Genomic DNA, 14,273 nt, shown 5'->3' with positions numbered 1-14,273 from the left:
AGGGAAAGTGAGCTTGGGCTGGTGGGGATAAGTGAAACGGTCTTTTGAGGGCTGAGGGGCCAGCAGGGTCAAAGAAGTAATAGGGATAACACATCCTCTAGATAACATCAGGCCATCCTGTGTCCTACCTAAGCAGGCAAGGGAAAGACACTAAGAGGGTGCTGTTACCATGCATGGAGCACGTCTTCAGAGACACCCTTATGCTAGCTGGGGAATTGGTAGGGCTTGTCTGATCTCCCCAGTTACGGAGACTTCTTTTTGGGGAAATACTGTGTGCCCATCGATACCAGATCTCGAAAGTGTCTGCTGAACACCCAGGAAGGCAGCAAGTTAATTTAAAATTTTGGCTGTCTTGCTTTAAGACAGCATGTCTTGCTTCCACTCAGCTCAAGAGACCTTTGGTATCAGGGGAGCCTTTCCCTTGAAAGAGCCAAAGACACTTTGGAGCAGCCCTGAGGGCTGGAGGGAGCTGGGCTTTTGGGCTGCACTGCCCAGGTATGTTATGTGTAATTTTAGTTGGCTGTTGGTTCCCTTTTCCAGGGAGTGCAAGGAGCTGGACATGGCCTTGGCTCCGTCTCACTCTGCTGCAGTTCAAGGGGCTGGGAGTGACATGCAAACCTTACAGTGAGGCAGGAGGGTTGTGTGAGCATGGTGGATAGCAGCTCTTCCCACTCCCTTCTCTGCCACAGCTTGCTCAAAGCAGCACAGCTTGGCTCAGGGAAAATGCCTGGCCTCCAGCCTTGTGGTGAAGGAGCTTGATGGGGGGATAGGAGAAAGGTGTCCCAAGTTTTCTGGGGCTTGCAAATGTGTTTGGGGAGGGGGCTGCTCCCAAGAACAAGATGGGTGCATGCAAGCTGCAGGAGCTGGGATGGGGTGCCTGAAAGATTGGGTCCCAAAGGATGTGGGGAGTCCCAGCAGAGAGGGGAAACTCCATTGCTGTGACTGGCAGCAATGCAGGATGGGCTCTTGACAAATAACATGAGGTACCCTAGAACAGTCTTGACCCAAGTACGGCCATAAAGCCCTTGAGACAACTCTGTGTTTCCTTCTTTCCCACTCAGCATTACTACAGAGTGGAGGTGAAGTTTACTCCTTGTGTTGCCAAGTCTCTTAGAAATGTATTCTTGTTTTCATCAGCTACACTTCCCTTATAACTACTTAAAGGAGCCTTTTGTTCCTTAAATATGTATGCTTACGTGCATGTGCGCCTCTCCCTTCCCCTATGGCCACAGCAAGTACCTGTCCCTTCCCAAAGACCCCAAAGCAACCTTCAGCCAGCGCCCAGGCTTCATGCAGCCGTGGTCCAGAGAGGGGAAACTCTGCCAGGAGATCTGCACTGCCTTCCTGAATGGCATCTCTGGGTTTGTTAGGTGTGTGTCTGTGCCTTTGAAAGGCTTTGAGCCATTCCAGCACTCTGCACAGTTTTCCCATTTGGGGTAAATGTAGTTGAAACAAAGAAGGTGACAGTTTTCCCCTTGGAGGAGAAGGCGCCTCCGTGGCACCCTGCCACGCTCTCCCCAGGGTGAGAGCCTGAGTGCTCGTTGCCTGCTGTGGGACCCGATGTGTTAAGAGTAAGTGCTTTAATCTGCATGGGAGGTCACAGATGACTGAGTGTTCAGGTCATCTAGTGTTTGTATGCCTTGTGCTGAATTTCAGAGTAAGTCAGGCAAGTCAGCATTGGGGATTTTGACCCCTCCTTATTTCCCTTCCAGAGCTGGATTCAAAAACATGTGCATGTACAAAACCATGCTTGTTAGTGTCTCATGTGCGTTCACCACAGGGGACCCTGGGTAAACAGCCCTTGCAGTGACTCTTCCCTTTTGTGTTTCTAGAAAGCAGACAGTGCATGCAGGCTGAGCTGGGATTTCAAAGCCCCTGTGAATTAGGGGCTGAAATTGGACTCAGGCCTGAATAATGGTGCATTCAGTGGCTGACATGGTTCCCTTCTCAGCTCAGGGTTTTGCTTACAGATCGTAAATGACAGCCACTCCAAGAGATTCATTTTGGTTTTCTCTGCTCTCACCCACCTCTGAGCTCCTGTGGTTTATCTCTCTCTGTTTTGTTTGCAGGTCTGACTGCCTCATTAAAACAATTCGGTCGGAAGGCTACTTTGGCATGTATAGAGGTAAGTAAAGCTGAGTCAGGCATGGTGCAGCTTTTGCGTTGGAAGTACTGGTGCATAAGCGGGAGGAAAAGGCCATATTCTCTGGCTTATAAAGCAATAACCTAGCAATATCTTAAGATGTTGACAGGTGTAGCTGTTTCTGAAAATAAACTGTGTTTATTTAAACAGATGTCTGCTCAGCTATCCACCATTGAAAGCCTGAGTCCTCCCCATGGCTGTTTTGATGTTAAACCTTACCATTTACTGAAGTTCATCTTCGCTAGCAGTTTTAAGTGAAGCCTGCTGGACTTTGTCTCAGGACTCTATGTGTATTTTTCCCGGCTTGGGCACAATAACTTTTGTCGGAGGGGCAGTAGCAAACCTCTTGAAGTCTCTTACTTTGTGGTTATGATTGAGTTTATGTCAAAGCTCACCACCAACGTGGTTAGGCCTGCTGTCCCATCTAGTTGGTAGCTTGTCTCCAAAACTAGCTGTCTCTCAAGCATGCCTGAGTGCTTTGTTCAAGACAAGTTGCAATTAAAAAAAAAAAAAAAATTAATAATAACCCATCCCCAGAAAGAACTCCTTTGGGGTGGTAAGAAAATCAGGTGTTGGCTCATGGTGGAGCTTCAGCTGTTTGGTCATTGTGTGCTAACCTGCTAGAAATCTCCTAGCTCTTTGGCTTAGGCTGTCTGTTGCAGCAGTGAGTTCCTCAGTTAACGTTACACCTTTTCTAGTCTGAACACAAAATCCTTGAAAGTTTTTAAAGATTTTGAGGAGAGAGGAACAGCAGGCCAAATTCTGACTTTACTTGTAGCAGAGGAAAATGTGGAATGCCTTCTTGACTTTCAGCACAGTCCAACTAGCTTAGTTGACACCGAACTCTGGTTCATTTTATATAGTGGTATTTAATTGCCTGAATATACAGTTTTTATCTCTGAGGTGTTCAGATAGCATTCTCTGTGGCACTCATTCACTGATAAAGCCTGATTAAAGTACTGCTTTGATTGAGTCCTTACTCTTTGTTTTCTTAAGCGGGAGTCTGGAGACACTGGCACCTTGCTGTTAGCAGCAGTAGCATTTCTTTCCACTTCTTCCATAGCTCCCAAGGAAACACAGACGCTGTGGCTGGCTGGTCTGGGAGCAGGCACTGGCTGTTGAGGCAGTGTCTCTTGCCCAACTTGCTGGTGGGCGTTTCAGGGGAGTGGGGTGGATGCCGGGGATAGATTGGCTGCTTCGTGCCAGCTTTTCTGGGAGGAGGCAACAAGACAAATAACCCCGAGGAACCCTGGCAAGCTCCATCTTCAATGCTAGCAGTGACGTGTTCCCCCTTGATTTTTTTCCCAAAAGCTGGCTGCTTCTGCGTTGCTAGCCAGGAACAGAGCCTGCATTAACTTTGCACTGTAAATATGCAGTGGCAGGCTGCTTGCTGGAGAGCAGAAGGAAGAAGCTGTTCCTGGAAACTTACAGGGGAGATTGTAGGACTCATCAGGGCTTTTGGAAGAGACAGCTCAGTCCTGTAAGGTGCAGGGTGGTGGAAGGGATGTGTATCTCCAGGCCACTTTTCGCTCCCAAGCAGAAATCTCAAAGGGTGCAGAGGGTTTTGCGTAGCTCTTAGTTTTCCCAGCCATAGTGAGTCTGGTAGCTTGGTCCATGTCCCACTAACTTTGTACCCCCTCTGTTCAGGGAGCTGATAGCGGCTTGAATTCATTTGTCACCTCTGACTATTAAATGGGGAGCTGGGTTTGGAGAGGGCTTTTGTGAATAGCTCCAGCTCCTTCAAAAAATTCATAGATATTTCAGCATGGTCCAGGTGCAAAGGTGAGTCCTCCAAGTACAGCAATGCTGGTCTCTGTGCCTCAGTTCTGTGAGCTGACGTTAGCAGCCCTTCCCTCCCTCTCGGAGAGAGGCTGGGCAGGTAAAATACATCCAAGATTCATGAAGAATGTGAGTACTTTTCTGGGAAGAAGGTAAAGAGGCAGCTCAGCCTTGCAGACAGGGGAAGACGGAAATTAGATGGTGGGATTGGTTCCTGCTCCCTCCATCTGTCCCAGTTCCCCAGCAGAAGTTGCTGTATGACTCACAAGCTCTTATTTTCAACCTTTAAGCTGAAATTGGGGATTATATGTGAATGTGCTAAAGTGGCAGCTGCTGTGCCCCATGGAGGAGTCACAAGCGCGTCAGTTGTCCCTGTGGGGCACTTGGCCTCTGTTGGAGGACAGAAAGGGCCTGCTTGGGTGCAGCCATTCCCACTGTGTGACTTCAGGTCTCCTTCACATGTGAATCAAAGCTTGTCAGTGCAGACAGGAGAGAGGGTTCAGCTTGAAGGACGTTTTTCTGCAAATCAGGTCTTAAGGGGTGCATGTGGGCAGACAATCCTTGCTCTGTATAAGTAGCCCATAGTGAATTGTGTGATATATAAGGCAATCCCAACATTTCTCTCAAGTTCTTCCCCAAAAGTTACAGGGATTCTTGGGTTTGCTTGGGGGAGGAAGGAGTTCTTTTTCTCATGTTTTGTCTGTAACATCTAGGTAGCAGCAGTGCTTCAAAGCTGGGTGGTGCTGTCTAGCCTGTCTGTGCTCAAGGGATGACCGTGTGCTGCCTTCAGACTCAGACATGATGGCAAGCAAATGAATCCATGGTGCTTGTGGTCTCCTTGGACCATGCAGACACCCCTCGACGGGGACCTTGGAGAAGTGCTCTCTCTGCTCCCTGCTACAGTCCATCCAGAAGCCACCTATAGATCCCAGCATGTGTTCTGGAAAGTCCCACTGCTGTTTGCAGACCAGCCATTTAGCCTAGCTGGTGGGAGCCAAAGGCTTTTTTTTGTTTTTCCTAGTCTGGGGAAACGCTCTTCGCTGTTGATGACGTTTGGAGGGTAGCTGCAGTTTAGCTACAGTAGTGTGGCAGCCTTCCTTGCCCTCTGCTAATATCTCCCACATGCACCAGTGCTGCACAGGGGATGACTCAATCCCCCTGTTATGTAGGTTGCTGGTGGTATATAAGGGCTTCTATGAGAAATGTGTTTTAATAACAAAACCCAAGGCTTGGTGAGAAGAGGGCACTTACAAGTTCAGTTGGCAAATAACTGGGTTTGCCTCTACTTGATTTCATTCTTTGTGGTGCTTCCGTACTTCTTTTCAAAATACTTTCCATTTCTTAATGATTGCAATTTATTTCGGCATTCTGTTTGTCTGTCATTTGCTTCTGGTACGTGTAACCTTGCATGTAGGACAAGGTTAGCTTTAATTAGGGAAATGGAGTCATTGGCATAGATAGAATTGAAGAGCTATGAGATTTTGTAAAAAGGTAGAAAACACCATGGAAAGCATACAGCCAGCAGCTGAAGTACCTAATTTCTCCTCTGCCAGTGAATTGAAGCTGTTACGGATTACTGAGGACAGGGATTATCCATTCTCTGCTAAGCAGCTTTACTGAAAATATCAAAGATGTAGGAGGAAACCCAGGTTGGTTAACTTTTATCTGTATATTGTGTGGGTTTTTTACCCTCTACTTTATTTGCAATTGAAGGAGAAATTGCTGTGAAAGCCTCTTGGCTCCTAGAGGAGGTCAGCACGTGGAAGTGTACTTCTGGCTTACCTTTCTTGCTTGATGGTTTGGAGTTGATTTTCTTTCTTTCAGTGAACCCTTTGCACTGGTGTGAGAGTACTGGGTTTATTATTTTTTCTTTCTCTCCTTGTTTTTCTAAGGAAGTGTTTATTCATGCTGCATGTCAGTAACGTAAAGGTGTTATACTTTCTAGCCATTAGGAGTGGGGTTGAAGTTGTCTTCAACTTGGCTTTCGAGGAAACACTTCATGGGTAGCTACTTCTGCTTAAAAATCAGGCTGTGCATATTTTTGTTTTGTAGATCCTGATAGGATTGAAACTAAAAAGTGGAGGTAGAGCATGAGGGTCATGCATGTGATGAGAAGCGACACAGACAAAAGCCAGGCAGGAGGCCATAATGTGTAGGAAACCCATCAAACTGAGGCAGTGCAGTCACTGGTACGCTTAAAAGTTTGCAAAGACCCGGGAGTGTGAGAGGGCTGCCCTGCTCCCTGGCTATTTAATTTGGCTCCTGTAGGAGATGATGGCATTGTTGGATGTCATGGCCAGTGTGGAATGAATGCATTGGCTTAGCTTGCTTCGAGGCAGTGTTACTCTGTATTTTCTGCAAAATATGAACATGGGAGTCGGAAAGGGGGAAAATGTGTTGAGCTGCCCAGCAAAGGCTGTCTGTTTTCTTGCTGTGATTTTCCCGCATGATGGTGATATGTCCTCTGAGCAGAGGATGTGGAGCCAAAGATTCCCGCGTCCTGGTGCCAGAAGTCCGAGCTGCAACTTTGCTTCCTAATCTGAGGGAAGTCCCCCTAAATCTATGTCTTTCTATGCCTAATTTAGGAGTTCTTTAATAATTTTTGGAGGGAGAGGAGTCCATCCTGAGGAACAAAGGATTGAGTTGCCTTTCTTTAGGTGTGTTGAGCTCTTATATCTGCTGTCAGCTTGTGTTCAAACCTCCTGAAAATGAAGCCTGCCAGGTCTTCAGAGCCTAGTGGGAGTGCAGGCTTCTCAGTCTGCCTCTCTTTTTGGAAAATGGAGCTTTGGGACAAGTTGTTTAAATCTCTACAGCAAGCATAAATGCAAAAGGTATACCCTAATATTTGTGTTTGTCCTTGCAAAGGCATTCGTAGGCCATTAGCAAGTCTCAAGTGAAGCTTCACCGGAGGGCTTGGACCTCAGTATGCTTCAGTGCAGGCGGGGAGAGCTTGTGGTCATCCACTAGAGGACTTTTTGAGCCATAAGATTTAAAGGGAGGGAGAATTAATCTAATTATGCATTAATCTAATGATGCAAAACCCAGTATGCTCAGAAGGGTTTGGCCCTCCCCTCACACCACTTTCCCCAGGGCAGCTTGAAAGCTGGCTCCCAGCCGCTGTGTTGCACTAATGCCGGTATCCATGGCCCACAGCAGCTGGCCAGGCCACGCAGACCTTTCATTGTGGCAGGCACAATACAGGGATTTGCTGTTTGTTGCTCCTGACAAAAGGCCACTGCAGCAGGTGGTGGGGGACCCAAGGCTTGTTTACACCCCAGATACCCCAGCAAGCCTTGCCATGGTGCTGGGAGGGGAATTTCTGCACGATGTGGACAAATAGCCACTTAATGGTGGCTGTTCTGAGGGTGACACCGAGTGGTGATATACAAGGGAAGCCACTTAACTCCAAGGGTTGGTCTAGAGCTGGCTGACTTCTGTGCAGATGAGCCAGTTGACTTCAACCACCCTCCAGGTCTTTCAATGGCTCTGCCTCTTCTGGGCTGCCTGGTAAGCAAGCTGCTCTGCCTTTGGTGGTGGTGGGACAGGGACACTAGCAAGAAGGTGAGGTGGGGGGCTTTTGCTTCTGAGCATCACAAAGTATTTGCAAAGGAGTTGGGACTGGTTATTAATCCAACTTGTACTCCTTTCTTGAAGGTCTGATATGCATCCTCTGGATTCATAGGAATGCATCCTTGGATGAGAGAAGAGGATGCATGTATGCATGGTGGGAAGTAGTAGTGAAGCTAAAGAAATTACAAAAAAACATATTGCAAATGGAGTAGAAACACATCAGGGGATGTTTTCAGAAACCCAAGGTGTTGGAAGGCAGAAATCTTACTAATTTCCAGTGATGTTTCATGTTTCTAAACACCTTTGGTGTACTGGGAACTCTTCTTCCTCAGTCCTTGGTTTTGAGCAGGAGTTAGAACACGTTCCTGAAAGATCCAGTTAACGGTTCCTTTATTCTCATTCTCCAATGTCCTTTTCCTCTTTTCCTTGCCCAGGGGCTGCAGTGAACCTGACTCTAGTGACACCAGAAAAGGCTATCAAGCTGGCAGCCAATGACTTCTTCCGGCATCACCTCTCCAAAGATGGGTGAGTACGAGGTGCAGACCTTTTGCGTTTGACTTAAGACACCAGCTCTTGGGACAAGTCTGGTGAGGCATCAGGGCAAAGGTGGAATGGGGTGATGTGCTGATTGAAATATGAGTTGACCTTGAACAGCTCAGCCAGGGATTACATTTGGGCTAAGGACGTAAGGTCTAAAATGGGAAGTGAAAAGCACTCCACTGGATGACTGCTTTTTATTCAAGTTTCTAAAAATAGTTCCAGATCTAAGCCAAGGTTAGCAGATCCAGAATTTGTAGGCAAAATATTTGAGAGGAACCCAATGGCACTGATCACTGCTCAAAACAGGTGCTGGGAGGACCCCTGTCCTATTGGATGCCGTTATGCTCTTTGGCTTGAACAGATGGCAAGTCAACTTCTGTAGACCCCAGACTTAGCATCTCTCTTGTGCTTTTGTAGCTTGAAAATAGTTTTAGAGAGGTGGTGAATCTGAATTGACAAAGGGCACTTGCAGTGTTGCCCAGCAGCTGACCTGCAAATAAATCCTGAAGGAATAAAATTATCTGTTTAGCTTCCAAGTGGGGGTTGGTTCGTGTGAATTAAATGTGAGTAAAAGACGCCAGCTGAGTGGTTGAGAGGGGCTGGACCCTAAATATTTACTGCTGTTTTCACCTAGATATTTCCCTTGCAGTTTGGAGAACACTTGTGTATCCTTTCAGACTGAGACCTTTCTCCAGAGGCAGCCAGTGAAGGGCACTGTCTCCAGTCCTCAGTAACAGTAGTTAGAAAACAGCCTGCTTCGGATATGATACTGACTCTTCCCATCAGCCCATGGGGTGGAGCCTCACTGAAAATGCAAAGCTCTGCCACAATTACTTGGTTTAACAACTTCCCATGATGTACCACGTCAGTCTCAGCTGCTGCAGATCAGTGGCTCTCAACTTCAGTGGAGATTGTGGACTGGCACAGGTTGAGGATCTAGTTTTTTCATGTACCTAATTTTTTTGTTCTGGAGTCTTTTAAAGTAGCAGCTAACATATGTCTGTGTGACTCATCAGCTGGCAGCTGTTTGTGATTTTTCTGTCTCTTCAAATAGTGTCTCTTCTATGCTCTGCTCAGACAGTGGGAGGTAATGATGTCCTCATTGCTCCTCACTTCTACCAAGTGGTGGGTCTGATCCCTGCAGCAGACAACACGGCAAGCCCTGGTGTACTGCAGTAGACAGGAGCACAGCTAGCTCTTTGCCACTGCCTATGAAGTGAGGGCTTAGTAGGTTGTACAGGGGAGACAAAAGAGTGCCAAGCTGCCATGCCTTGTACCACCCCTGAGAGAGTGGCCTATGGAAGAAATCAGACCACTGTTGCAACATATTTGGTGTTCTGTGAGAGCAATCACTGCTCTGACGTTTCAGCCATTAAAAGATGACATATCTGTTGGTAGATGTCCTGCACCATGACTTCCTCACAGGACAAATGTATGTGAACACACCTCTCAGTGCTGAGGCAGACTTTGAGCAGGTGTTTGGGTAAGTGGGATGCAGCTGTTTCCATGAGCAGCTGAGACCTTCACGCAGACCTTTTCCAGTTTGACTTCTGGGTTCCTGGCTGATCCACACAGGATCAGTGGATGATGTGCTGTGCTTGAGTCAGAATAAAGGAGCTAGAGAGTTTTACTAAGAGTAAGACACCCTGTTCTCCTAAAACATATGCACTGATGGGACTGGCACTACAGTGACCTGGAGGAGGAGTGTGTTACCACTCAGGTAATGGGGAGCCTTTGTGTCTCGACATGAAGCATTTTTAACTCCTTTGGAGAAAAGAAAGGATGGGCCACAGTTAGATGACAAGAGCTAGGCAGCGTGTGGAGTCAGGGTCACTCATCTCATTCAGCCACCGTGGGGGGCTTGGGTGAATGAAATCTCGTCAGCTCTGCTTGTGAGGATAGCCAGTGTGAGCTGGTCAGAGAGGCAGATCCTTGATGCTGTTATGACAGATGGTTTAAGGTGTTTCTAACTAGACATGTCACTCCAAGGTATTATGGGAAAGACAATGCTTTGCAGGTTGGCTGTGGCTGGTGTAGGCTGTGAACCTGGGATCTAGCTGGAAGGTCTGGTGCATGCTGTGACCTTGCTTAGGGCATGTGGAGCAGGGGGTGATGGCAAAGTCCATGAGATTACCAGTGAGGATAAGGGCCCTTAGAAACTGCAGAGCAGCTGCTTATTGTGGGATCCTTTTCCTCCAAGCTAGGGAAATCCCAGGCCTGGGGATGGAGTACATAACCTGCCAGAGGGGTTGTGCCTGGCCATGCCGCAGTCACTGCACGCTACCTTGCCTTTGGCAGTTAACACGATCTTTTCCCATCTGTAGCGCATGTGGCCAGTAGGAGTGATGGCAAGGGGCCATTTCATTGAGTGCGTCCCCCAAGGGTTTGCCTTGCTCTTGTTCCCTCTTTCTAAGCTGTTTGCAGTCTGCAGGTTTCTCCCTTGAGATACTTCTGTCCCCTCCTCTTTGTGAGACAGGGCAGGATTAGCAGTGCTGGAATCCAAATGCCTCTCCTGCCCAGGAGGGCAAAACAGGGCACGTTCCTGCTAGGCATCTCAAGGCTGGGCCACCTGTTTCACAACTCCACTCAAAGCCTAGGTATGAACAATAAAATAGCCTGGGTTTAGAAAGGTGAAGATTCAAGCTGCCTGGCATGTCAAAATGTGGTTTAATTTCTGGATATGTAATTGCAACAGTCAAAGTGTTATATGGTGTGAAGTGCAGCTGTGGCAGTTAGGCTCAGTGTAAGGCTGGGGGCTGTTTTTTTCGTGGTGAGCCACCAAGATCTTAGTTCAGCTCCACCAAAGTCCTTTTTGCACAAGCCAGACTATCTGCTATACATTCATAGTATGCTGTGCTCTTAGGCCAGCATCCCAAAGGGTGCTCTGATGCTTTTCTGACTCAGAGCTGCAAAAGTCTTCTAGACCTGTTTGACATTGAATGCCTTTGCTGCTAAGCTTCTAGCACTTGTCTTGCTTGAAGTGTGTTGCATGAATTGGAGATCCTAGTTGATAAAATGTGCATGTTCAATCAATATTTGCTGATTAACATATGCTGACTGTGTCCTCCATGTTTCTTCCACTTGCACGTGTGTGGACCAGAGAGCTTGTGGCAAATGCAGCATGACCCAAAATAGCCTCAAGTTACATAACAACTTTTACTGTGCAATGATTTATTTTTCTTTTTTTTTTTTTTTTTAATCCTTTAAAAAACTTAGTGTTGAAATGAACTTGCTTTTAAACTGCTAGGAAAAAAAGTGGCATAAAGCCAGTTTTTGACAGGCCAGACTGAAAACAACACCTGTGGTGTAGGAAGCTCCTGGCTGCAAATTGCTGGAAGAGTATTTTGGGGATGTATCACTGAAAGTTTGTGCTAGACTCTCTTTTCCCTGGACATGCTCTTGGATGCTGCTGGAGGTAGAGTATTGGGGCAGCAGGACCTCACATGGGACCTCATGCCCTTTTTGGTGCACCCATCTCGCTGAGTCTGGAGACGTCTGTTCCTGCAGCCCTCTCCACCCTTGTAGTAGCTCACCGGGGCACTCCTGCCTGTACAATGCTTTTCCCCTCCTTATGGTACAGGAAGGATGTGTGCTTACAGGCTAGGGGACTTGATTTCTGCTTCTTCGCCTCTTTCTACTTTGATGACATCGCCATTATGACAGCCTACTGCTACAGCTTCTTGTTCCATGAGGAAACAAAACTCTGTTGGTCCTCCCAACCTGTCCTGGTCACTTATAGAATCATAGAATCATAAAATGGTTTGGGTTGGAAGGGACCTTAAAGATCACCTGGTTCCAACCTCCCTGCCATGGGCAGGGACAGCCTCCACTAGACCGGGTTGCTCAAAGCCCCATCCAGCCTGGCCTTGAATGCTTCCAGGGATAGGTCCTCCACAACCTGTCTGGGCAACCTGTTCCAGTGCCTCACCACCAGAGTTTCTTCCTAATATTTAATCTAAATCTACCCTCTTTCAGTTTAAAACTGTCCTATCACTACAAGCCCTTGTAAACCATCACTCTCCAGCTTTCCTGTAGGCCCCCTTGAGGTACTAAAAGGCTACTATATAAGACCTCCCCAGAGCCTTCTCTTCTCCAGGCCGAACAATCCCAGCTCTCAGTTTGTCTTCATAGGAGAGGTATTCCAGCCTTCTGATCAGCTTCGTGGCCCTCCTCTGGACTTGCTCCATCAGGTCCATGTCCTTGTACTGGGGCCCCCAGAGCTGGATGCAGTACTCCAGGTGGGGTCTCACGAGAGCGGAGTAGAGGGGCAGGATCACCTCCCTTGACCTGCTGGTCACGCATCTTCTGATGCAGCCCAGGATACGGTTGGCTTTCTGGGCTGCAAGTGCACATTGCTGGGTCATGTTGAGCTTCTTGTCCACCAACACCTCCCAGTCCTTCTCCTCAGGGCTGCTCTCAATCCATTCTCTGCCCGGCCTGTAGTTGTGCTTGGGATTGTACTGACCCATGTGCAGGACCTTGCACTTGGCCTTATTGAACTTCATGAGGCTTGCACGGGCCCACCTCTCCAGCCTGTCAGTGTCCCTCTGGATGGCATCCCTTCCCTCCAGCGTGTCGACTACACCACACAGCTTGGTGTCGTCGGCAAACTTGCTGAGGGTGCACTCGATCCCACTGTCCATGTCGCCGACAAAGATGTTGAACAGCGCCGGTCCCAATACAGACCCCTGAGGAACGCCACTCATCACTGATCTCCATTTGGACATTGAGCCGTTGACCACAACTCTTTGAGTGCAACTATCCAGCCAATTCCTTATCCACCGAGTGGTCCATCCATCAAGTCCATGTGTCTCCAATTTAGAGACAAGAATGTCGTGTGGGACAGCATCAAATGCTTTGCACAATTCCAGGGAGATGACATCAGTTGCTCTTCCCTTATCTGCCGACATTGTAATCCCACCAAAGAAGGTGGTCACCACAGTAGAAGGCCACCAAATTTGTCAGGCATGATTTGCCCTTAGTGAAGTCCTATTGGCTGTCAGCAATCACCTCCTTATTTTCCTGTTTTCCATGTGCTTTAGCATAGTTTCCAGGAGGATCTGCTCCATGATCTTGTCAGGCACAGAGGTGAGACTGACCAGTCGGTAGTTCCCTGGGTCTTCCTTTTTTCCCTATATAAAAATGGGGGTTATGTTTCCCTTTTCCCATCAGTGGGAACTTCACTGGACTGCCACAATTTCTCAGATATGATGGATAATGTCTTAGCAACTTCATCCACCAGTTCCCTCAGGACCCGCAGATGCATTTCGTCAGGTCCCATGGACTTGTGCACCTTCAGGTTCCTTAGATGGTCTCAAACCTGATCTTCTCCTACAGTGGGCGGTTCTACATTCTCCCAGTCCTGCCTTTGCCTTTTGCAACTTGGGCGGTGTGGCTAGAGCACTTGCTGGTGAAGACTGAGGCGAAAAAAGTCATTGAGTACCTCAGCCTTCTCCATTTCCTGGGTAACCAGGTCTCCAATTCCATTCTGGAGTGGGCCCACATTTTCCCTAGTCTTCCTTTTATTGCTGACATACCTATACAAACTTTTCTTGTTGCCCTTGACGTCCCTGGCCAGACTTAATTCTGTCAGCGCTTTAACTTTCCTAACCTGCTCCCTGGCTGCTCGGACAGTTTCTCTGTATTCCTCCCAGGCTACCTGCCCTTGCTTCCACCCTCTGTAGGCTTCCTTTTTGTGTTTGAGTTTGTCCAGGAGCTCTTTGTTCATCCACACAGACCTCCTGGTGTTTTTGCCTGACTTCCTCTTTGTTGGGATGCATCCCTCCTGAGCTTGGAGGAGGTGACCCTTGAATATTCGCCAGCTGTCTTGGGCCCCTCTTCCTTCCAGGGCTTTGTCCCATGGTACCCTACAAAGCAGATCCGTGAAGAGGCCAAAGTCTGCTCTCCTGAAGTCCAGGGAGCTTGCTGTGCACCCTCCTTGCTGCCCTAAGGATCCTGAACTCCACCATTTTGTGGTCACTGCAGCCAAGGCTACCCTTGAGCTTTATGTTCCCCATCAACCCTTCCTTGTTGGTGAGAACAAGGTCCAGCATGGCGCCTCTCCTCGTTGGCTCCTTTTTCACTTGGGGAAGGAAGTTATCATCAACACATTCCAGGAACTTCCTGGATTGCTTGTGCCCTGCTGTGTGGTCCCTCCAACAGATATTGGGGAACAAGGGAGGCCTGGGTGAGTTGTGTGAGTGCTGGAAACCCTCTTGCTATGCCATGGAGGAAAGGAGGA

General features: G+C 48.0%; 1 protein-coding gene across 2 annotated transcripts in view; it reads left to right on the top strand.

Moving 5' to 3' along the window:
- SLC25A22 (solute carrier family 25 member 22) overlaps nt 1-14,273 on the top strand; it is a 52,069-nt gene that overhangs the window by 26,877 nt on the left and 10,919 nt on the right. For both annotated transcript variants that reach the window (XM_075754850.1, XM_075754851.1), the window contains exons 4-5: nt 2,070-2,125; nt 7,927-8,017. In XM_075754850.1, the coding sequence (XP_075610965.1) occupies nt 2,070-2,125; nt 7,927-8,017 (147 nt within the window). The remainder of the gene's footprint in view (nt 1-2,069; nt 2,126-7,926; nt 8,018-14,273) is intronic.

The sequence above is a fragment of the Balearica regulorum genome, chromosome 5 (assembly GCF_011004875.1).
Source record: "Balearica regulorum gibbericeps isolate bBalReg1 chromosome 5, bBalReg1.pri, whole genome shotgun sequence".
NCBI lineage: Eukaryota > Metazoa > Chordata > Aves > Gruiformes > Gruidae > Balearica > Balearica regulorum.
This window is presented reverse-complemented; position numbering and strand designations above follow the sequence as displayed.